Here is a 24,150-nt window from a genome sequence, read left to right as displayed (position 1 = left end):
AACTCAATATCACTCTATAACTTGTTATATTGTGACAATAAACCACCTACCTTACCAACTAGCCTGTCAGAACTCCTGATTCAATCAGAATCATTTTCAAATTCTCAACATATCAAGAACTGAAGACCTAATGACCTGTGAGAAAATTGTACTATTAAACATTGTATTGTCATCACTGTGCACACCAGACCAGTGTCACAGGTGTATTTCAGCCCCACACAACAGTAGCATTCCCAGTGGTGAGGCTTTCTACCTTGGTTTAATAATTACACACCTACAATAAACAGTTTGACCACTCAAGAGTAAATGCTGCGTTCCAGGCAACTCTGAAGTGGGAAATTTCCGACCGCCAAGTACAAAAACTTTCCTGGAACGCCACTTGAAGTCGGAGAAAAAAATCTGTACCCCGAGTAGAGTAGCAGCTGAATGACGTCACAAAACAATGGAAGCGCACACTGTAAATGGTGAACCACAAACTAAAAGGCAACAAAAAGTATATCTGTATGTATTTAAATTAAAATAATACATCCGATCATATAGTAAAAGCTGTTCTGCGTTAAACATTAATGTAGAAATATGTTAGGCCTATTAGGTAGCTGGCTACAGTAAAGAATCTCATAAAGCCATCTTCTCTGCATAAAAGTTATTGTTAAAAAAGCCAAAACATTAGGAAGTGTAACCTGCAACACTGACTGACTGATTTAGCTAGAGGGGTACACAGTTAACTAGTAACGTATAGCTATTTATGTAACGTGTTTGCATTTAAACTGCATCATTTTAATTAACACCAAAGGCACCGCTCAGGGTGCAACTGTGTGCACACTTTGTCACGGTCAGCCATGGTTTTCGTTCACTTTCGGCGTCACGCACCACCATGCACCTGGAACGCTTTGAGGTTGGAAGTCGGATATTTCCATTTCCTAGTTCCGAGCAGTCTGGAACGCGGCGTAAGTCCAAGATATCTGAAATTAGAATAATGGTAAATAGTCTGTGATTGGTGACCCTAAATTGTCCTTAGGTGTGGATGTGAGTGTAACTGGTTGTTTGTCTATGTGTGGCCCTGCGATGGACCGGCGACCTGTCCAGGGTGTACCCCGCCTTTCACCCGATGTCGGCTGGGATTGGCTCCAGCCCCCCGCGACCCTGTACGCAGGATAAGCGGTTGAAGATGGATGGATGAATGGTAAATACTCTGTACTTGTAAAGCGCCTTTCTAGTATTTCTGACCACATTAGCAGCCAGTAATACTTGATATGTTAACGGATAATAAAAATATACCCAGTAACACATTAACCATTTTTCCCATTATAGTAAACATATTTATGCTTAATGTAAGCTTTTACTTTTATTTACGTGTGCAAAGTAATAAAATCTTTTTGACTAATTAAAACTAACCAACCTCAACCTCTTGCTAAAATGTGCCTTGTGATTGTTAATGTTCAGTTTGTTGTATTTAGGTTATTTTCTCCAACACCAAAGGAAATAAATAAAAAGGGAAATAAATAATAAATAATTTTATATTACTAATGATTTAATCTTACTAATGTACCTCTTATTTGAAAAACATAAGACAATATGTAATATATTATACGGTGCACACAAAAACATTATATCATCATTTATTATTATTTATTGCCACATTACTTACACAGTGTGCATGACAATCATCCATCTGCCGCTCTTCCTTTACTTCTTTCTTTGGTCAGACAGAACAAACAAAACGATCTGAACATCTGACGTTAACTCAGTCTGTGGCAAATCAAAAAGCCCAGCTACACAAGATTATCTGCATGGTTGTCATGAAAAGCCAGATGTCCAGCATAGAAAGGGGTTAGGTAGCGTGGTAGGCAGAGGAGATTCTACTTACACCGACACCAACCAGGTATTGAACTGAACCAAAAACCTAATAAAAACACTGAAAGTCATGCTCTTTCACTCTCTGTCTTTTACAACTTTCACACATCTCACACACACAAGTTTGCAGGCACCGTTATACCGTTTGCAAAGAAACTATAGGATTCTCTTTAGGAAAAGTCATCCGCTGTGACTGAATCTAACTTTACTATGTGCAAAACTTTGTAGATCGCGTCAGCCACCGGTAGCTACAGTAGCAGTACGTTATTTTGGCCATGCTCCAGTCTATATACTGAGAGTGTTGAGAGCTGGTACTAAAGTAACAGCCTCTGGCAGGTTCTGGTTCTGGTCCTGACTTCCTTTACTCTGGAGAAACTTCTGCCGATGCCTCTCCTCCTGGCGCTTCTTCTTCTCTTGCCGCAGCTGCTCTTTCCTCTGCTTGTTAGATACCTGGAAATGAGGGAAACAAAATGAAGGTCTTTAACTCAATAATTTCACTTTAACTGAGGTGCGGTGTATTTCCTTCCTTACATTATCAATCACATATTTTTAAAATGCAGTAAAATGCTGCCGTCTGTTCACATGCATGGAAAAAAGACTAAGGCTAAAGAGGAAACCATTTAGCTGAAATCTAAAATAAAAATGGCCTCAGATTGCACTTCATTTGGCTAGTAATAAAGGAGTCTACCTTTGGTTTTTGTACGTTGATGCCCTCTGCTGGCTGTTTATGCTCACTGCAGTCTGCAGATGCAGCTCTACAGGCTGAGCAGGATCCTGAGGCACACTGGCCCTGGCAGGACTGGCCCAGCATGGAGCCAACAAGCCATTCAGCATTGATGGTAGCCGCACTCAGCTGGAGCAGGTTTTCCTCATCACCTGAGGCAGAAAACACGCACATAAACAAACAAACAGAACCGGTCAGTGTGATGAGATCATTTACATTAATGTCAAGTTAGCAGTCTACTTAATTACAAGCTGATGTGTTGTATTGGATCAATGATAAATTTAGCTGAATAGACTAGCTTGAATGCATAATGTAATATAATTTAATCCTAATTGTTCTTGTTTGCCCTGACCTGACAGTCTAATTCATACGGCAGCTAATGAGTCAAGCGTAACCTCTGACCCTGGATTCCTCGATTCTTGATTGAGCTCAGGATCACGTTGTCCTCTTCTGAGGATGTGGAAGAAAGGTTCTTCTGTCTGTCCCTCTGACCATCTCCAAACTCACGCTGCTGGCCTTGTGAATTCTGCAGATTCTGGGAACAGCAATAGCAAGAAAATATCAGAGATACAGCAGTAAAGGGTGCCTCAGTGGAAGTAATATTACAATACTTTATGTTAAACATGACATGATGCCCTTTTGACATATAAAGAGGAAGGTCTGGAATTTACTAAATGATTTCAACTACTGTAAGATGAAAGGAATAGTTGTTCCTAAACTCTGGTCCATTGAATGCTCATTGTATACTATATACCTCTATGCGGAGCTGAGCAGGATTCTCAGAGTTGTCTCCAATCCGTCTCACACTGTCATAATGATCTCCATAGCGGTAGGCAATGTGCAGCTCTCTGCACACCTGCTTCTCTGCGCCGTTTATCTGGAATGATTACAGACCATATAAACTGTGTGGTGTGCCAAACGAGATTTAATCATGATGTCATTTGAAAGTTTTTGCCTGTGCCTCTGCCCATACCTCCCACAGTGGTGCGTTAAGCTGATGGATGACCACTTTCACCTGTTGACTGCGGGCAAAGGCCACGATAGCATCATTGCCAGCAAACGTACCAGCCTGAGAGAGGTTGGACACTGGTTGGAAAGAAATGTAAACAATTACCCACAAGATAATCTAAATTTTTGATCACACATTACACGTTCTATGGTGTCGTCACAGCAGATATAAAGTATATCTTTTAAAACACTATAATTGTCCCAAACTGTCATTTCACATTTATAAACGGATTATATAAGTTGTATATCCATTTTATTGTAATGATTAAAGCATTTGGACTTGCTGTGGTTCTAAATGGATGAAATTGGTTCCCATCCTTGTTGGCTTGTGACACCTTAAAACAAAGTATTGTCTATGTGCAACCCTTCAACAGTTACATATGTCTACCCGTTGTGGTCAGTTTAACCAAAAAGTGAATAAATTCCTTATTTTGTTTTTCCAATTTTTTTTTCGAGAACTGAAAAGGTCAATTTATCCAGTAATTCCCAAGTTAAAAAAGCATATAATAGAGAAAAGTGTGAGGGGGGAAAAAAAACAGAAAATCATGTGTAACACTGCTGTGTAGCAACCCCTCAGATTTAACTTGCACCGCTTATAGGCGGTCCCACCCCCAGGCTGGGAAACACTGAAATACAGCATCTATCACTCCATCGCAAACACAACTTATGGCCACCAGGGGTCACTGCATAGTTGTTGTACAAAATTGTCTCCCATTGAAATTAATGGACTTCCTCTGCACAGTAACATGAGCACAATCAATTGTGAATAAGGCATTAGTAAAAGTGTCCTATCTGATCGCAGTATTTTATTTCATTTCCTTTGCTGATTTACTCAGTGTCACCCACTGGATCATTTTCTTACAATGCTGTGCAAAGGGCACATCGTCCTCGACGAAGGGTTCAAAGTCCTGTCGATGGGACATCATATACTGGACAGTCTCCTGCCGAAGCCGCAGGTGACCTCGGGAGTGACCTTCTAACTGATCACCTAGAGCTCTGAACAGGCAGTTCCTGCAAGAAACAAAGACAGCGAATGATATATCTACACATGATGGCCTATAGTTAAATGAGTCATAGTTAAAATGTTAAGGTACTTGGCCAAACTGAAGGTTATGTTTAAATCAAAGGCTTATATTGCACTGATGTATTCATAAGTGCAGGTTTCTGGGTGTTGGCCAATAACAATGACTTATGTCCTGCAAGGCTCCCAGACATTCTGACCAGCAGTAAACATGACCGATAGATACAAGACTGTATAGTCATTCAATTAAATTCCCATCTTGAAAGTTCATTAAGCTTTAGACACCTTTCGACACCGTTTTTGTTTTTCAATCTCAAAGAGCACCGTACTGCTGGGGTTATTATTGGAGAAGACAAATGATGTCTCTAGTAACATTTGCCTATTCAAAGCAGCAGCCACACAGCTGTAAATAATTTGCAGTTTAGTTTGCTGTACATGGTTATTAACTGTGGGCGTACAATATGTTCCCCTCTCAAGGCATCCTGGTTACTCAGCTGTCTCCAGCTTGAAAATAAGCTTTATGTATAAAATAAGATTTAAGAGACACGTAACAGTGATGGTAAAGGACAGAGGGAGACAAAGCACAGCTAGATGCCACAGTCTTTTGTTGGCTCCTACCCATCTCCGGGGACTTCTCTCAGCTTGAGCCCTAGCGCCTGGAGCTGATTGGAGAAACTGACAAACTCTGCTCCTTCATCGCAATCCTGAGGCCGGTTCTTGCGGTCCTTTACGATGGCCCGGCGTGCTGCTCGCTCATCCCTCTTTCGTTCCAATTCGCATTTCTTGTTGCTCCGTACAGGTTTCGGCGTCTGTTTCCTAGACATGTTGGCTGCAGTTGTTTCTGCGGGCCAACAACACCAAAGAATGTCTTCTTAAAGTAATGAGCTAGCGATTGCATTAACCACTGCCACTATTTGGAACCTATTTAAAAAGACAGAAAACAAGTTGAGGGGGGAAAACTTTTCAGAGACGAGAAATTACAAGCTTTTGATTTCAGCCAGTTAATCTTCTGTAATGCTGTAATTTGCGACAGATAACCACCCTGCCATAGTCTGTCCCTGGCGGAGACATTATACACATTAGCGGTAGCTAGTATATTTGTCTGATTAGTGCATACTGGCATATTCAAAATATAAATAATATATTCTGGAACAATTTTTTTCAAGTGTAATCTAGGCTTGGTTCACACTGCTAACTGCCTCTTTAAACGGTGTGTTGTAATAAAAGCACATTGTCTAAGTGGGACAGCTAATTTGTCATAACTAGCTGATCTCTTAGTGAAGTGGTGTTAGGTGTAAATGCTATGAATGTTTCTTTCACATTTTAGGGAGGATTTATTTTAGATGAAATGTGATCTGACCGATGCTAAGAAGACAATAATAACAGTGTTGTGTTGACTCAATAATCTTTGTAATTTACTGAAGCTAAATACCAGTTCGACGTTAGTTTCGTTTCGTTATAATATATAGCTAGCTAACTAGTTAATAGTACTAGTAACTACGTACGTAGCTAAACAGTACTAAGACTAAGTAAGGTTACTTGTTAGTTGACACAAACGTAGTATTAATGTCAAGTTCGACAGCTAACGTTAGCACCTGGCTAGCGCTTAACGGCTGGATATTTGTTACATAACAGATCATATCTTCCCGCTTGTAGCACTCACTACAAAGAAAGGAACTGGATAACTTGACTCAGCTAATACATTCATGCTTACCTTTAACGAACTGCGTTCAACAAATATAACTATGTTTTCGTTTGTATTTCAGCTCCGAAGAGAAGTGCAGTGATTGTCCTTTTTTTGTTTACAACTGAGTTTCCGCATACGTACGTCCGTGTACGTCAAAACGTACGGAAGGGGGAATGGGCCAAACTGCAGAGGCGAAAAAAAAAATGCACTGGGCTGATGGGAGCAACAGTTTTATTCAATGAAAATGAAACATCTTTATCTACTACACCACCATTTCTTTATACACACGACTTGACAAGTTTGAAAAAACTGCGTAGCAAAAATTATGTATAAATGATATATAAGAGGTAATCAGTCTATGTGATAACTGTCAAAAAGCTATGCGTCATTTACTGTTGCAGACTGTGACTCAGGACAAAGTAGGAGGCTGAGTTACGATTTTGAAAGAAATGTTTCTTCTGAAAATCACTCCACCTTGTGCTCTCCTCAACTCTTAGAAAAGCTACTCTCCACCAACTCCTTCTGATGACTCCACACAGTTGGTGAAAATAATGTGGGGGAGGAGTGGGCAGAGAACCAATAAAGAGGACGTTTGCTATGTAAAAAGACCAGCAGACACACTGAGACACAAAATAGCCTCAAGACATAAAAATCTATTAGAAAAAGCAGGAAGCAGTAACACTATTCTATTCCCTAAAACTAGAGACAAATAATACACATTTGTATCAAACCCGGTGTAAAAGAAACAGGACACACATCTGCAGATGAAAGTTGGTGTGCGGTTTAGACCTCAGTGAGTGATGGCATTGTGTGTGCACAGATGTAATGGCCTGAAGGATATTCATGCATTTGTGCATGTGCAGGATCAGCGTCAGTCACCTGAGTGGAACAGAGGAGCAGCCAGCCAAGCGTGGACAACATATAATTTACTGCATCTATGTAGGCCTACACATGTTTGTGTGTTTGTGTGTGCTTATGAGTCAGTCCAACTGACTGATACTTTTTTAGAGAAACATACAATCTTTGTCAACTTCACTGCCTTGCCAAATACTGTATTTGTATCTTGTCATTTGACATGACACAAGGCTATTTGTCCGGACAACACCTGCAAAACGACTATGAAACATTCAACAACACTTCTTCTGCTCTGCTTATATCCAATATGAGCGAATATTTTGGTACATTGAGAAATCTGAGATCCTTCCTACCAGCTGAAGCAAGTCATTTTACCTGTAACCAAATGCAAATATTGCAGTTTACAGTAAATGTTGGGATTTTAATGCAGGGAGTGACCATAAGAGACAGATAAAATAACAGTAGATACACAAATTAAATGAAAGACAGTTCACCAACACAAAAACTACATTATCTGACTCACTGCCAGTGGTATCTACCAGTGCAGATAGTTTTGAATTAATGTGTTTAGGTTTTCAGATTTTTGCTCATGAAACTTCAGCTGCTAGCTTACAGTTTTTCTCAGTTGCTTTAGTGCATTTCTCAGTTCAGTATTGAAATTCTCAAAAGTAATTGTTCAACCTCCACATCATCTATTCACTCATGGACATCATAAAAGCAATTCATCATTTTTAACAAATTGCTTTGACACACTGATGCAAATGATTATGTACAATTGTCTGCTGTTTTCTACATTATCATTTGCTAATGTCATGTTGATCACAATGCATTAGGCCAGTTCTCTGTTGAATAATCTTACCCCCCAAAACATCTAGGCATAAGTTCATTGCACGAATCGATACATGCAAAATGGTTGAACACGTTGTCAAAAATCAAAGTTAAATAAAGTCAAACTTTTGATATTCTTCGCATACAAGTATATAGCCAAATGAAATGTTGTTTCGTATGGACCATATACAAATTAAGAATAGACAACAACAAATCACAACATACTACAATACCAACACAGCCCCCAGACCCGTCACCCGGTGGTGAATGCAGGCTGATGAATTGTCACTGTCCATGGTGCTGAAACTATGTGTATCATTATTCTTTATAGTAAAAAGAAAAGGTCAACCTGCTGGGAATTTTCGTTATCTACTGCTGATTGACTGGGCTACCTACTTGATACCTTGACATTTAACCTGACACATTTACATTTGACATTGTACTTTTTGTATAATGTTGCTTTCAGGACCAATATCTTCTCTAAAATAGCTCAGTGAGATTTGTCTAATAGTCACGAGATGATTGGTAGAGTTATGGTACTACTAAAATAGTAGGCCTATTTATCTTTGCAGCAAGTGGCTATTCAATTTGACCAGATAAACTATATGTACAAGATTTGCAAGTTTTGGAGGAAAATTATGTCAGACAATTTGGGATTTCTGAATCTGTATGATTTTGATCAGAGACTCACTTTGGACATTAAACAACAGGATGGCGCAGAATCAGAAACAGTGTGTTTGTGTGTGTTGGAGTGACAGTATGGAGGGGTAAAAGGGGTTAAGTCTCTGGAGAAAAAGGAGGTTAAATCATTGTGAAGAGTGCCATTCTTGTGCACCTGCAGGTATCCATTATAAATAATGAGCCTATTGGCCGATGCCATAAAGGCAGTTTGCAGTTCTCCCCTCTCATACCGCCCACCATACACTCTCTCTCCTCACACACACATGCGTGCACATACACACGCACACGCACATGCACTAGAGGTGGGAGTGGATGCTCGTGTAGCTGCTGGAAGCCAGGATGGGATAATCATGCGTGTCTGGCTCCGGGCGTTTATGCAGCTGCCGTTGCGGGATCCGAATTGGACGCCGGGCGCAGGGTGGGTCTAGTTCCCGACTGGAGCTGTATGGACCTCATGTCGATGTTATCAAGCATTCCGAGAAAGACGAAGGCGATGGCCGTGAGAGGAGTTGGTGCAGCTGTTTGAAACGTCCAGGCGAGAGAAATTGACCGTTTTCGCCGATGGAGGAAAGAATTCGCCGGTATTAAAACGCAGCCCCGGTTTGGAATAACTTGGAAAGGGGGGAGAGGATACCGACACCCCTAGGATATCGAGGGAGTGCTTCTCTTGTTTCTTTATGGTTTTTAAAAACTGGGATAGTGATAGAAACGCGCCTGGGAGAACGGATCACTTTTGCATCGGTAATTAGGAGAGCACTGCCTCCTTGGAGCGAGCGGCAGCCGCATCTGAACCGACCGGGGGGAACAGCCTACTTGGATGGAGAGGGCGCAGTGAGGGCTGAGAGAGCGGCTTGCCGTGTGAAGGAGGGGACGGAGGGAGACCGGGCAGTTTGAAGGGACGGGGAGCCAGGAGCGGCGCGGCGGCTCCATGAGCGGCTCCTGCCGGGACAGAGCGCCCAGAGCCCAGCCGGAGCGTCTCCACCGCCGCGGGTAGAACCCCGGGCTACAGGACGGCGGCCAGTTTGGAAGTTTTGATGCATATGATCACAACCACCATGATTTTTATGATTCTTGGTGCTTCAGTTGTAATGGTAAGACACCACCACTTCCCTCAGCCACAATACGGTTTTCTAATTTACTCACCCAGGCCAATATAATCAGATTAGTCTTACAAATATGCCATAAATGTATCGCATTTTGCGAGAAACTACCTTACGGCAGGCCTATCAGTGACATGTGGAAGTAGGTTAGCCTACCTATAATTACCTGCTGTCATAAATAAATAATCTAAGTCCGTTTTGAAGCAAGGGTCCCCCTTCTTAGAATGGGGAGGATCTGCCAAGACGATTTTCTCTGCTTTTCTTTATGATGCATATTGATGTTATTTATCTGGATACTAATTAAAAGAATCATTCGCTGTCTGCAGGAATAGCCTAGCCTATTGCTTGACATGTCCCAGCTGACCTGCATGGTTCTTTGCAGGCGATAGCCTGTTTAATGGACATGAACGCACTACTGGATCGCTTTCACAACTACATCTTACCGCATCTAAGAGGGGAGGACCGCGTCTGTCACTGCAACTGTGGAAGGTAAATGCCATTGTCCGCGTACGATATTTGGGAAAAACATGGTGGTGTGTGCTTTTTTTTTTACTCGTCAATTCTTAATTGCTGAAGAGGCCTCGAAGATTTCTGGCGGTGAAGCCCCGCAAAGCCAGCCTGATATCAGTCAGTCTGTGCTCCTCCACAGCGACTGATGTTTTCATAGAGGATTTATATTTCGCTAATAGAAAGCTCGGTGACGCGTTTGGTTGCCGTGTGTTTTTATATGGTTCGGCAGCGAGGATTTCGGCTTTGCTGCATATACGAAGGTGTGTGTCGGAGCCATAAATAGGTAATGAACTATGAGCAATATAAGGCCGTTCAAAAACAATCTGAGCATCAAGTGCGCTGTGCGATTCACACAGGCCTACATGGTGTCGGCGAGAAGATAAACCTGCTTGGCCAATTATGAACATATGAGTGTTCAAGTGAAATGGCTATGGCTTAAGAAGTGCTATGGGGCTGAGGGTACCTGCTGTTTGCTGTCACAGAGAGAGCAGGTTTGAAGGAGGGCAAAACAGCAGCAAGCATACACTCATTAATAAATTAATTAGGATTTAATCAGCATTATTATGCGTTTTCCATCAGCAGTAAGCATTTAATACAGCGGGCTGTGGGCTGTGTGAGAGGAGAGACATAAGTGGGCCTCTGTTTTTTCTGGTCTTAAGTCTACAGTGCCCCAGGGTATAGCAACAGTGTTGGACCAAAATTTGAAGTAAGAGACCTTTTATTCAATAGATGCACACATATATTGTCCTCAGATATTAGATCCTGGCTGACCCATATCCTGCAGGCAACCTAGCTACAGCCATGTGAACATATCAGTGTTTTAAGAAGGGAAACGTCACTATTCATGTTGGTGCAAGCTGAACAAATGCACAATTAAAACGAAACAGCAGTCTATACTGTGCATACTGCAGTGAGGGGGTTGATGTACTAGCATTTCATTAGCAGCCAGCATCCACTGAGTTGTTTTAGCCTGTATATCCAGAAATGGGTCATCATCAGGTGCTATGATATTATGCTTGTGGGAGAGGGCTTATTTGAGTCAAAGTTTGCAAAGGCTTCTTACACACACTTATGTGATTTCATATCGATCAATCAAGACAAAAAATATGTTTGGAGACGGGATTTGTGATGAGATGATATATCACTGATTTTGTAATATTTTGATAATCATGTCACCCTTGCTACTGCCTGGTTATGAATGCAGGCAGGACTTTTAGAAAATAAAGTAGGCCTACTATCAGCAGTGCAATGGACATTGATAAAACAGTAAAACTCCAAACCACCAGACACAGTATGCACACGGTCAAACTGCTTTTCTTCCTGTCAGGCTTCAGCTTACTGTACACACACTCTCTTTCACTGACCTGGAGACACTACTGAATGAGAGTCAGTCATCTGTTTTCACGTAAACAACAGAAATGAGGGAGTGAATAAACAGAGCAGACCTGAGCTTGGGCTTCACTCGCCTGCCTTTCCATCTGTGAGGTGTGGAGGTGTCGTGACACCCACAGCGCTCACCTTATCGGGCTTGAGGACACAGCCAGTGTCATTTTATTTGGCAGCCTCTGTGCTCTGATTTGGATGTAGTTGTAGTTTCTCTGACGATCCGAAGCCTGGCCTATAGTTGCCTCTGTGGCAGGGAAGAGATCCAGGACTGTGTGTTGCTGGGTGCACCCTGCTTATTGGTGTCATGCTGTTGTGAGAGTGCTGCAGGATATTTGTCCTAAGATTGTCTAAATGCTCTTATCTTGGCATTTCTATTCCAAAAGCTTACAGAAAAACTGAATAGTTTTCATTTTTATAACTGAAAAGAAGACATTGGTTGCAAGGTGCAGGTGAATAGGACTTTAAATCTCAGCACAAGCCTCCAGGGGACAGAAAGAAAACTGTAGGAAGATTTTAGCTTATCTTTTTTGAGAAACTATTTTGCCGTTAATGAATCTCGCTGGCTGTATGGCTCATGTCAGCAAGGTCCAACGGGGGGTTTAATCCCCCAATGTGGCCCCACTACTTCTTTAGTAGGATACTTCAGGTACTAATCTGCAAGATCTGTTTTCTCAATATTCTGCAACAGACATGGAGATAATCTGTCAATCAAATTTCATGGGAGAATTTCTGTAGATGGAGATTTTTTCTTTGTACATAGGTGCTCATGATACTCCCATCTTCCTCATTGTGCGCTTGACAAGTCAGACCAGAAAAACTTCCAGTGCACTCTGGGTGATAAGATTAGCAGCTTTCATCAATTAGGTGTTCCGTCAGACAGTGGTAGAAGCAAAGCAGGCATGTATTTAAAAATGTTGAACACCTGTGTTACAGTCTGGGCTGTTGAGTTTCATAGACATTTACAAAGCAAGATATTATAATGTTGCATTAAAGGAAATGTAGAATCCAGTGTTTTTGGAGCCTGTCCCACACTGGAGATTAGAAGTCAGGATATCTCAGTCTCCACTGCTTTAATTCGGACTATTTTAAAAAAGGACTCTTTTCCAAAAAAGTGTTAAAAGTGCCTTAGGAACCTGCATCAGTCCAGACCTGTTATCACTTCCAGCAGTTAAATCTCTCAGCTCCCACTGTGTTCCCTTACTGTTTGTCAGACTACTACCTTGTTGTTGAATTGGAAAAGGCCTTCATCCCCTCTCAGGAGGGCAGTTAATGCCAGTATGGCAAGACTTTCATATTAAATGGATGATTCTGTTTTATAATGGAGATAATGCTGGACAATTTGGTAAAGTGAGTGTCAGGAACAAGATGGTTCTTGATCAGTAGCTGCTGGCACAGTTTTTGTACGGCGTTAACATGCATGTTGTCCCTTTGTTGGAATGCAACAGAATGATGTATTTAGGGATCTACTACTAACACCAGTTTACATTAAATGTGCATTCTATCAGCGTAACATTTCCACATTTTTCACCACAGTTGCTCTTTCTTCTCCTGTGAGGCGTGAACACCTGGTTAGCAGCAATCACGCACCCTGTGGGTTTGTGGAAAAACAATTAAAATTGGATTCATATTGAGTCTCTTCATGTTTCTCCTACTTGGAACACATTTAAAAAGACTTTCTAATAAGAACCTGTTTGGATCTAAGAATAGTTTCCAAAATGACATGAAAAGGATGAAGCCCACTTTAACAAAATAATTGCTATTCAATTGATGGATTTTAAATGATGTATTTGTCTTGGCAAATTTTTATTTATCCAGAAAAGATTTTACAGAGCAGATATGGCCCTTGCTTGTTTGGATATCAGAGTAAATCCTTGCTAACAGGCATATTAACAGTCACTGAAGGAGGTAGAGGAGTGTTGCTTATTCTTATTTCAGGCTGTGAGCTTAATCTAAAAATTCACAATCCTGGTATCCTTAAATGTTTTCAGCCACAGCTGCCTAAAGTGCAGCCTGGGGATACCCAAGAGTCCTTGAGAGTGCTTCAGGGGATTTCCAGAGCAAGTGCAGATTAGTGCAATTTGATTAAAATTTAGATAGAAATCTCTAGACATCATCCAAGTTAGAATGGATATATAAATTTAAAAACACCATATAAGGTAGACAGTTTTACCATCTATATAACATACACACAACACACATATATAAATGTGTGTGTTCACAAACACAAGATTTCAACCCAACTGAATACGTATGGGAGAGTTTGCACACTACCATCATCAAAACGTAAATGTGGGAATTTCTATTGAAAGAATGCTGTTCATCCCTCCGGTGGAGTTCCAGTGAATATATGCCAAGCAGCACTGAAGCTGTTTTGGCCGCCTGTGGTAGCCTAATAGATTACTTTATGATGGCACTTTATTTAGTTTTTTCCTTTAATTTGTCACCCATCTGTATGTCTTTGAGATGGCTAAAAAATGTTAATTTTCATCTTCGTTGATTCATAAAAGTGGATGTTGGTTGGCTTGTATCTACACTTCCATCACTTTCCTCTGTCTGTCCCCCCCCCAGGCATCATGTCCACTATGTAATCCCATATGATGGGGACCATTCCTTGGTGGACTCATCAGAAAACTACTTTGTGAGTGACAGTGTGACCAAGCAGGAGATGGACTTGATGCTGGGGCTTCTGCTGGGCTTCTGCATCAGCTGGCTACTGCTGTGGCTGGATGGAGTCCTCCACTGTGCCGTCAGGGCCTGGAGGGCGAGCCGCTACTACGGTAAGCTGGACATTGTATGCTGGTCTGCTGTAGGTACTGTACACATGATCACACTTTAACAAGCTCTCAGCAATCCCTAAAATATATCGATGTCGATGCATTGCTACATGACAGGAAATAACATGTCAATAACATAGCATTTTCACAGGAACAAAAGCTTGACATGTGATATAAAGCATCTATAATTTAAAACACGATTTGTGGTGGAATATGGTATTAGTATCATGCTTGTTTGTAGAAATATATGTATTTGTATCTATCTACCATTTATCTGCAAGCAGCGTTTGCCAGGTTAACAGAGCAGTTGGTGGAGCTCGGGTAAATTACCTTCCCCCCTTGCTTGGCCCATTTTTGGCTCTTCGCACTGATTTTTTTCTCAGTATACTACGACCTCTTGAAAAATCATAGCTAAACCTTCCAACTGTGTGGTGATTCAGACGTAGGCTATCGGTTGAGGGAAAAAATAATAATTTAAATAGCTGTCTACCTCAAAACTTATTTAATTAATAATCCTCTTAATTTGTTTTCAAGAAACAGCAGCAGACATATGTTAATGTAATAGCACCATCATTAAGTGTAATTACCATGCTTTGAATATATTAAAGTCATTGTTTGCAAGAAAATTATTTAATAAGACAACATAAAATAAAAAAAAGAAGTATAATAAAAAGTAGTAATTGTAACTCCCATTTTATACATATTCAGAATAGAGGATGTAACGTTAAAAGCAACACTTTTATAGAGAAATGTCTTAATAAAAAACAAATCTAACCAAACAAAATTATTGAATTACTTTTTTGTTTGTTTGTTTCTTTCACAAATCATAGTGTACAATAGTGTAATTACTACACTATATTGCTTTGCTCTAGCACAGAGGTTTTCAAAGTGGGAGACTGGCTTTCCCAGGGGGCTGTTTCAGGGGAGGCTCAATCAAAAAATATTACATTAGTTATCAAAAAGAGGTCACATGCAAGAGCCTAAATGTGTATGATTTGGTTAAAGAAAGAGTTCAGAAATACAGCAGTTTTAGGGAATGTTACAGTTTTTCCCACTTTCCCAGAGTCAGAAACTAATACAGATCTCTTATTATGTATTTGATGTAGTCTGAAATTATGTCAAACAGCAATGTTAGGCTATCTTGGCTCACTTGTTGAGTGTCTATAGATCATATAACATGATTATGATCCCATAAGCATCCAGGACCTACAAAACTGAGCAGGTTAACTAACAGAGTGTGAAGAGGCACCTTTATCCAAGCTATGTCTGAGGCGAGGCCCACAGTCTCAGATTTTGAAAACCCCTGCTCTAGCAGGTCTTTCAGTATTAGCCCGGTAGCTACAATGTTGTGTCAAAAAGACTGAACCAAATAGAAAAATCTGGTGTTAAATGAAATCACTTCTCAGCATGTTTGTTTGAATCAGTTTTTAGAAATGATTTCTTTTAAATTTAAATGTCTTGCGTTTCAAGCCATGCCTGGCAGAATAACCTCTGTGCACGTTTGTATTATGTCAAGTTAGACTTTTAAAGGCTGTGGCATCCCCCCACCACCCCTTTCAAAGAGTTTAGGACAGCTACGGTGGCTGACACAGCACAAAAGGTGCCATCATCTGAGACAGCAGAGAGTAGCCAGTCAAAAAATTAGGTTTCTTTAGATAGATATATTAAGAAATTATATTTACTTATTCATTCAGTAAAACCACGTGACTGCGACTTGGCCACTGACAGATAACATGGAACATGGAACCAAGAGCACCACGGTCCATTATAAACCACATAACAGAAGAAGTTTATACAAACACTGACAAGGGAAACACGTTAATTCTCTCTGTGATTATGGACCCTGCCCCCCAGCAATAGTATCTAGCCCACGGCCAGATTATGGTGCTTTGATAGCGGCAAAAATAAATGAATAAATAAATACTTTGATAGAGGTAGGTATCAGTCACGACTGCAACAGTTACTCACATAATCACTTTCTCTTTAGTGGTTTTGCCTGCAAAATAAAAGCGTAACAACATTTTATTGCAGCAATGCTTTATTTCGAGTTGAATTGAGAGCTTTTACTTGATGATGCGGATCAAACACCGAAACACACACACTGCAGCATATGTTCTATTGTGAGCAATCAATTTGTTGAAGAGGAGAAAAAATTCTCCTTACTTGGGGTCAAACACACAGCCTTCAACGTAAGAGTCTTACACTTTACCACCTGAGCTAACCAAACACTTTAACATGTAGTTTAAATATTTTGTCTTAGGTTCTCACCCACCATCTAATAGATTAAAAAAAATTGCAACACTTATTTGCCGACCCCTGCTATATATTATCACTTCTTCTTCTTCTTCGAACGTACATATTCAATGTAGTGATGAGCAACTACACTGCCTGAATTCTACAAGAAGCAAAAAGAACGTAGTGACGAAACACGCTCTGTGGCGCTGTTTGTCCATTTTGAGCTACTGTAGAAACATGGCGCTGCAACATGGCGACGTCCATGTAAGGGGACCCCTGGTTATGTAGATATAAATGGCTCATTCTGAGGTAATAAAAACATTACGGTGTCCCCACTGAAAACATAAAAGATCCTCAGAAATATTACACACTGGACCTTTAATGCTCTCACTGGGGACACTGCAAGAGCAAAATAGCAAAGCAATGCAGTAAAGTGAAATATAATATTAATAGGTGTTAGGAATTATAATGGAGATGCTGCAACCTCTGATTAACACTTTTAACACTTTTAACATTTGAGTTAAACATCTGTGGGAAGAATACCCCCCCCCCCAGCTTTGCAGGGTACAGCTAACGGGCATAATGGCAATTCCATCAATTTATATATTTGTAGTCATGGCCTTCTTGGCTAGATAAATTCCTTTTTTGTTGGTTTTATGCTAGTAATGTTTAAAATTTGGAAGTATGTAAGCACTAGTCTATGTTAAAAATAAAGAAAAATATACAGTGTAATTGCAAAGATAACTTATTATTTTAACTTAATTACAATGTATTAACATAGTGAAATTATGAAATAAACGTATAAATATAAAATAGAGGAATGCTGAAAATAAAATTTAGTGTTGAATAACTATTTAAAAGAAAACACTAACTTTGCAAGCCAGAGACCCTTGGGCATGGACTTGCACAGCTGAGTGGCCCGGACAGTAAACGGAAATAGGTCTCCCATGGTGATGAGGAGAGACTGGGGAATCACTACTAGGGCAAATCACACAAATAAGTTGACTTAAACCTTAAAATCCATTCCGCAATTGAGAGGCAATCTGTGAAGGAAGACAAGGATTTAGATAATGTGGCCAGTTCTCTTAGAAAGTGGGATTATTCTGGGAGCAGTGTTCTGAATTAACTAGTATGTTGATATCTCTCTGTCTAAGTGCGTCACAACAACCAAGCCTGGAGGAGATAAAAGCATAAATGACCTTCTCCAGGGCCTAAAGGAAGATATGTGATGTGCCCTAGTTAAATAAAACACAATTACACAACTTGAGCTTCTAATGACAGACCTGGCTTCATGATTGTTAACAGGCTAACCAGACCACACACAAGATATTTATTAGCACTAGTGCAGAGACCAGGAGTGGTAGAATAGCATATTAATAGAGAACGATCAGGGACCCAAGATAGACCCTTGGGGCACTCCACAACAGACAGGGGCCCATCAACCTCAATAGAAAAAAGATAGTTTCTCAGGTATGAAGTAAGCCAGTCTTGCAACACACCAGTGATGCCAACAAAGCCTTTTAGAGAATTGGTTCAGATATCATGGTCCACTCTGGGTGCAGTAACTTCCTGGAGTCAAAGCTGGTTGGCTGACAAGTTAATGTTATGGACAAGACACCAGTCATTGCACCGGGCCAGGAAATTATTCCAGCACATAACTCCCTGAAGCACATTTCCTAAAATGGCAAATTATTGCTTTAATAATCCTACAGCAGTCCTATACTTATTCTAGAAACATGTTTTGATATTGTTACATGAAGTCTGAGCAGGCAAAACCCACATTGAAGATTGGGAACCGGGATGATATGTTTATTCATTGATGCTGACCGAAAACATGGATTTTGGGGCCTTGCTTTGGTCAGAAAGATGTAGCAAACATTTTGACTTGTCATAGCAGAAAAAGCCCAGGTGTTACTAATAACATTAAAAATGTCCCAGTAAGCCATGACAGTGTTACAGCTATCCAACATGCACAATACTACAGTAGGAGCCTGAAACCAATGTAGCTAAAACGAATTCAGCTGCTATTCATTTTATGACTTACACTTGTGCTTTTCCTACTGACATGTCAAAATGTCATCTGCTGGCAACACGGGTGTTTCCAATTATAGTAGAAATCACACTCTTGCAATGCATGCAGTGATAAATAATTAAAATCACCTAGGCTCTAACTTAACTAATGAGTGATGAGTAGCTGTATGTCCCAGAAATGTGTGTCAAGCCCAATCATTGAGAACATTATGATTGCATGGTGGTTCAGTGGTTAGCACTGTCACGTCACAGCAAGAAAGTCCTGGTTTGAACTCGGGAAAACGTATAAGGATGACAAGAAGCCATTAATTTACAGCTACTGCACATGATGTGTAAATTGGGATTATATTTACAGGTTTGCAGAAGGCCACAGATAGATACATAAAGTGTCTTGATATGTAACAGTGCACAGCTTGTCAATTCACATTACACTGAAGATAACATGAATTACTGTGCAGCACTAGCTGAAAATGTGTTGTCAAATGAGCAAATCTGGCCATGCTGTTATTTGTTTTAAACAAGCATTGCTTTCGGGTGCAATACACATAAAGCAGTTATCCTAGTTATCCAGTCTTGGTCCTTACTTTTAGAGTCCTGTACGGGCAAGTCATCAGGTCAGATGTTGTTAGCGGTTCCCCACACTCATTTTAAAACCAGAGGGGATCGATCATTCCAAGCAGGTGGCACCTAGGCTGTGGAATGCTTTGCCTCCCTTTCTACATTGTGAGGATTCTGTCGATTCTTTTAAAATCCAATTGAAGACTCTGCTATTCAAGCAGGCTTTTAGTTAGACGAGGGGTTTTTATGGTTGTTTTTATGTTTCCCATTTGTATTTACATTTTCTTACGTGTTGTATTTTACTTTGTTGTGTGGTATCGCATATTATTGTGGAGCACTTTTTTCAGATTTTTATCTGTGAAAGGTGCTATACAAATAAACTTTACTTTCCAAGACTGGTTCAAACCCAGCTTGAGAATCAGAAATTGAGAAAGAACTTCACTCCCACCATCGGCTGTGCTGTAGTGAAAGCTACATTCCCACATACCATGTGTTTAAATTCAACTGAGTGTCACCGTTGCTCCTCAATTTCCTGTCACCTGTCTGTGCTCTCTCTGAAATATCTCCTCTTGACAGATGAAGGATGCATGTTAGTTTAGTAAAAGAAGAGAAATGAGACAGAACATGCAGTCTATAGTTTACCAACATTATTTGACTTGTGTGGTTGTGCAGACACGCGCAAAGCAATAAAAGGCTTTCAGTGACACTAAAGTTAGCTATTAGACTCACATGTGAATTAATGACATGACAGCATGAAATCCCTCATAGTCTAACGCTCTGCTGAAGAGACCGACAACACAGAGGATTCATCTCTGTCCACTGGCAAGATGTTCACTGATGAGCTGTGTATTAGCATCCTGGATTACAGTGTTATAGTTTCTCACATTCATGGTGGTTTCACAGGCCTTTCCACCCAGCCAGGATCATACTCTAGAGGAAACACTAACAAAGGTTTTGCACTCTTTTGGCACAAATAAGCCAAATTTAAATATACTTAATATTGCAGCAAAGCTTTTAAAATCAGGATTTGGAGGAACTCATGTTGAATATTCTAGCTGCTCTCTGCTCTTCAGCGCTCAGTGATAGGGTAGGATTGTATTGTGGAGTTGGCCTGGATCGTCAGTTTTAAGGATAATGCGAAAGTAGGTGATATGTGACCTGGATACTTAGGCCACCTCAGCTCCTCAGGCAGGATGGGAAAGTATCAAGCAACGATCAAAGCATGATGGTTAATACTAAAAGTTATTTGAACTCAGAGTGTGCTAATATGTTTTTTTAGGATATAAAATAGCATGTGTATTCAGATTTTTCAGTGTTTTTAGGAGCTGTTGCAATAAAGAAGAGGTGAAGACAAGCTTTGATAGTTGCTGCTGCTTTACACAGAGGTGTACAAGGTCTTGCAGCAGTCAGTGAGACAATGCTGTTTTCTTCAGTGCATTTGTACAACATTGTAAACTACATCATCATTAAAAAAACACCCAGTGAGGAGGGAACATCCATATTCATTAGCAGCAGTTATAGAGTGGGGGATATTGGCTTCTTCTTTTTGTACTGGGTGGGAATGCCCCTCGTTTCTGTGTCGGCTGTGACGTTGATGCTAGGTCACCCTCATTTAGCCTCCCCGAGATGGTGAGTGAAGGTGAGGCTGACAGAGAGGGGAAGGGTGTGTGTGTGTGTGTGTGTGTGTAGGATGGAGATGCTGTCACATCCCCACCCCCACTTACACACACACATACGCTACTCCAGAGCTATAAATAGAATGAGAGAGAGCAGCTGGAATGGTAAGTGAGAAACACACACACACTGCATTGAGATGCACATTGATTCCCAGTGTTTTTCCCCCCTCCTAATTCTAGCCCCTCCCTCTTCACTTATTGAATCTACTCCTGGCCATTTCCTTTACAATGCTTCCTACTGCAGCTACTTTTTTTTCTCGTTGATGTGCTGTGAATATACCATAGTCTCTTTTGCAAAGACACCAGGGAAAGAGAATCAAAAAACTACCTCAAAAATTGAGAAAACGATGACTTGGCTTTCAGCATTAACCCCCTTCTCCTCTAAAACAGCATAACAATTGTGCCTTCGCCTCCCGCTTTCTGCCTTGTATTATAATTTTTCCTGACTCCATCTCCATCCTTTTATTCAAATGAGAGAAACCTGTCTCCATTGCCCCTTTTCCTTTGGATACCCTTCAGAGCAGTCCTTGTGGACAGCATACCCATTCACAGCTATAAATAACTCACTCCCTCTTTCTTTCTCTCTCTCTCTCTCTCTCTCACTCCTCACCTCCCCTCCACCCAAAACCTCACTCCCTCCTCCCCAACTCCACCACCACCACATCTCTCGCTCATCCTCTAGCAAGGCCATTTGCTTCTGGGTTCGCTGTCTGGGGCTCTCCCCTCCTAGTCTCTCTCCGCTGTCTCTGTGGACCTCGCTCCGCCTCACCGGGCCCCAGTTTATAACCTGACAAGCACAAATGTCTGCTCTGCCATTCCCCTCTTCACGTTATACACCTCACATTCATGAAATCCCACTTTGTTTCCAGACAGTCACTGATTTCATGGAAGGTTGGCCTGTCTTTTTTAAAACATGTGTATTGTGAGTGTACAGCATGGCGGCTGCCAATTGGTCAAAGGCAGAAAGATACATTTGACATAAAGAAAATAGGGTCCAGCCTTAATCTCACTGTAAAATCCTTTTGACAGTAAAAAAATAATACTAGGACACATGTCACATGTGCAACAGCCCAAACACAAATGTGAAGAATCAAGAGCAACACCATGGCACACTTGAAGAGATTGATGCCATTCAATATTTCAGCAATCCAATCTTTTATCTCATCTCTGTCGCTCTGCCCTCACTGTAAAAAGCTCAGCCCTACTTCCCAGAATTAAAAGTTGCTGCATCTATGATGAAGCCGGTGTCAAACATCGGCTTTTTCAGTCTGAGGTCTGTAAGGAGCTCATAACTCACTTTTATGCTGCACACCACAAAACAAGGCTAGAAGGATTTTACACTATTGTGTGTCTTAATCTCATTAGTAGGATGTCTAGCTGTCGTACTACAAAAGCATGTACTGTTACACTTTTCCATGTATACTTGTGAGTAGGAGTAAAGCAGGGGAGCAGAGAAGGAAACTATCGAATCTGGTATCCCAACAACTTTGTTTACAAGCACCTACTTTCAAAGCCTCAATACATGTATTTTTGTAACATTTATTCAAAAAAAGACATTAAATCACTTTAAAAAAAAACATGAAATAGTACCAGAAGGCTACTCTTTATTTGTTTAACAGAACTCTGCAAAAAGATCTTACTTTTAAAAGCTGCATGTAGGACTCTCTGGCTATGGCACTGACTCTCTGACTTTTTAATGTCAGCTGTGATACATAATACATCAAGGGAAATATCCATCACAGGATTACTGCATCCATCACAGGTGGATAAAGAAAAGGCCAATATCTATTGCTCACACTCTACCTCTAATGACCACCCTTCTGCCTCTTGTTTTCTTCCTCCAGATACCCCGTCCTGGTCATGGCTGCCCCAGTTCTGCAACCTTCGAGATCTCCGTCGCCGAGCCCAGCTCAGACAGCTGGAAGACTCCAGTGGCAACATGGTCCACATTAAGCAGAAGCTCTACCACAACGGCCACCCTAGTCCTCGCCACCTCTGACTCTAAAAAACAAAATAACAAAAAACCCTACACCCCCTTCCCTAAAAACCTTCTTCTCTCCTCTCCAAAACTCTTTTATTTCCCTTCCAAAACTACCCCTTGGCCAACTGTTGCCTCAGAGACCCTGGAAAACTGCCCTCCCACTGTTCATAACATGGCCCCCTTAAAACCCCAGACAGGACTTTCTTACGACTAAACCCGGCCCCTGTCAGCACTAAAAAAATCCCAGAATGGAGCAAGATGACGATTATTTGTTGCCACTGAAATCTTGTCTTATGTCCATGTCCACCACTGTGGGAGGAGGGAGAAAAAAAAACATTTTTAAGGGTGTTTTTTCTGTATAGAGACATTTTCTGTGTTCATTGTTAAACTTGGCATGCTCTTTTAGAACAGGGTAAGATGTGGGCAGTGTATGGAACGGGGCGGCAAGACAGGTGTCAGGATATTTTTTTTCTCTATTGGGTGGGAGTGGGACTTTGTTGGCGTGGGGAGGGGAAAATGAAACTGGTGGGTGGTTGGGGTTTTGTGATGGTTAGATTGCTGCTTCTGTAAATAGTGATAAATATGGGCAAGTGGGATTTAACAGTCTTTAAAACGGGGTGCGTGGGGGGATTTTTGTGTGAGTCGTTTATCAATAGAAAACCTAATGATGGACTGTGTGGGTAAAGATTATAGGAATGGAACAGAAAGATGAGTCTTTGAAAACTGGATGTGAAACCATGTGATTTCTGCTAAAAACACAGATTAATTAGCTTTGTTACTTAGTGAATTAACTGAATGTATTAATTTTTCCTGTAAATATGTGAGGGGGAGGAGAGCCTGTATGGTTGTGGTCGGGGTTCTCTTTGCTATATTATCATTCTTTAGCAGACATGGGATGAGAAATAAATGCCAGCCAAGATGAGTCAGTTCAATACACATGCACACACACACACACCCCTCCATCTTCCCCACACTGTGCTCAACAGCACAGTTCAATTTTCTTTATCCAATTCCCTCTCACTTATCAGGAGCAACCAGCCTATCAGCAGAGGGAACCCTCACCCAGCCCCCCCCTCGTCCTCTCTGTCCAGACATTGCTGTTGTGAGGATGAAATGTCTGTTTTATTAAAAGTGCCATTGAAGCACAACAGTGACCTCTGATGTTTGATTGTGTCATTCCAATCACATGAGCAAAGATGAGAACACATTCTCCTAGCGAGAGGTTATTTCAGAACAGCAAC

The 24,150-nt window shown here is 40.9% G+C and overlaps 2 protein-coding genes across 3 annotated transcripts; one reads left to right on the top strand and one right to left on the bottom strand.

The window, feature by feature from the left end:
• Positions 1-1,603: 1,603 nt before the first annotated feature.
• Positions 1,604-6,458, bottom strand: otud3 (OTU deubiquitinase 3). Of its 2 annotated transcripts, none has more exons than XM_046057620.1 (8): positions 6,322-6,458; positions 5,226-5,448; positions 4,449-4,597; positions 3,552-3,664; positions 3,333-3,455; positions 2,981-3,113; positions 2,543-2,730; positions 1,604-2,304 (listed from the first exon to the last, which is right to left on the bottom strand). In XM_046057620.1, exons 2-8 carry the CDS (start codon positions 5,429-5,431, stop codon positions 2,140-2,142), a joined length of 1,077 nt encoding a protein of 358 aa, XP_045913576.1. In that variant the 5' UTR covers positions 5,432-5,448; positions 6,322-6,458; the 3' UTR covers positions 1,604-2,139. The 2 variants fall into 2 exon arrangements, with proteins under 2 accessions (XP_045913576.1, XP_045913575.1); XM_046057619.1 differs by having other exon boundaries at positions 5,226-5,528; positions 6,322-6,457.
• Positions 6,459-9,043: 2,585 nt separating this feature from the next.
• On the top strand, positions 9,044-23,426 carry tmem240a (transmembrane protein 240a). The gene is made up of 4 exons (XM_046057029.1): positions 9,044-9,749; positions 10,141-10,247; positions 14,223-14,431; positions 22,773-23,426. The coding sequence occupies exons 1-4, from the start codon at positions 9,693-9,695 to the stop codon at positions 22,925-22,927; spliced, it is 528 nt and encodes a 175-aa protein (XP_045912985.1). The 5' UTR covers positions 9,044-9,692; the 3' UTR covers positions 22,928-23,426.
• The last annotated feature ends 724 nt before the right edge of the window (positions 23,427-24,150 follow it).

This window comes from Micropterus dolomieu, linkage group LG08 (assembly GCF_021292245.1).
Source record: "Micropterus dolomieu isolate WLL.071019.BEF.003 ecotype Adirondacks linkage group LG08, ASM2129224v1, whole genome shotgun sequence".
Taxonomy (NCBI): domain Eukaryota; kingdom Metazoa; phylum Chordata; class Actinopteri; order Centrarchiformes; family Centrarchidae; genus Micropterus; species Micropterus dolomieu.
This window is presented reverse-complemented; position numbering and strand designations above follow the sequence as displayed.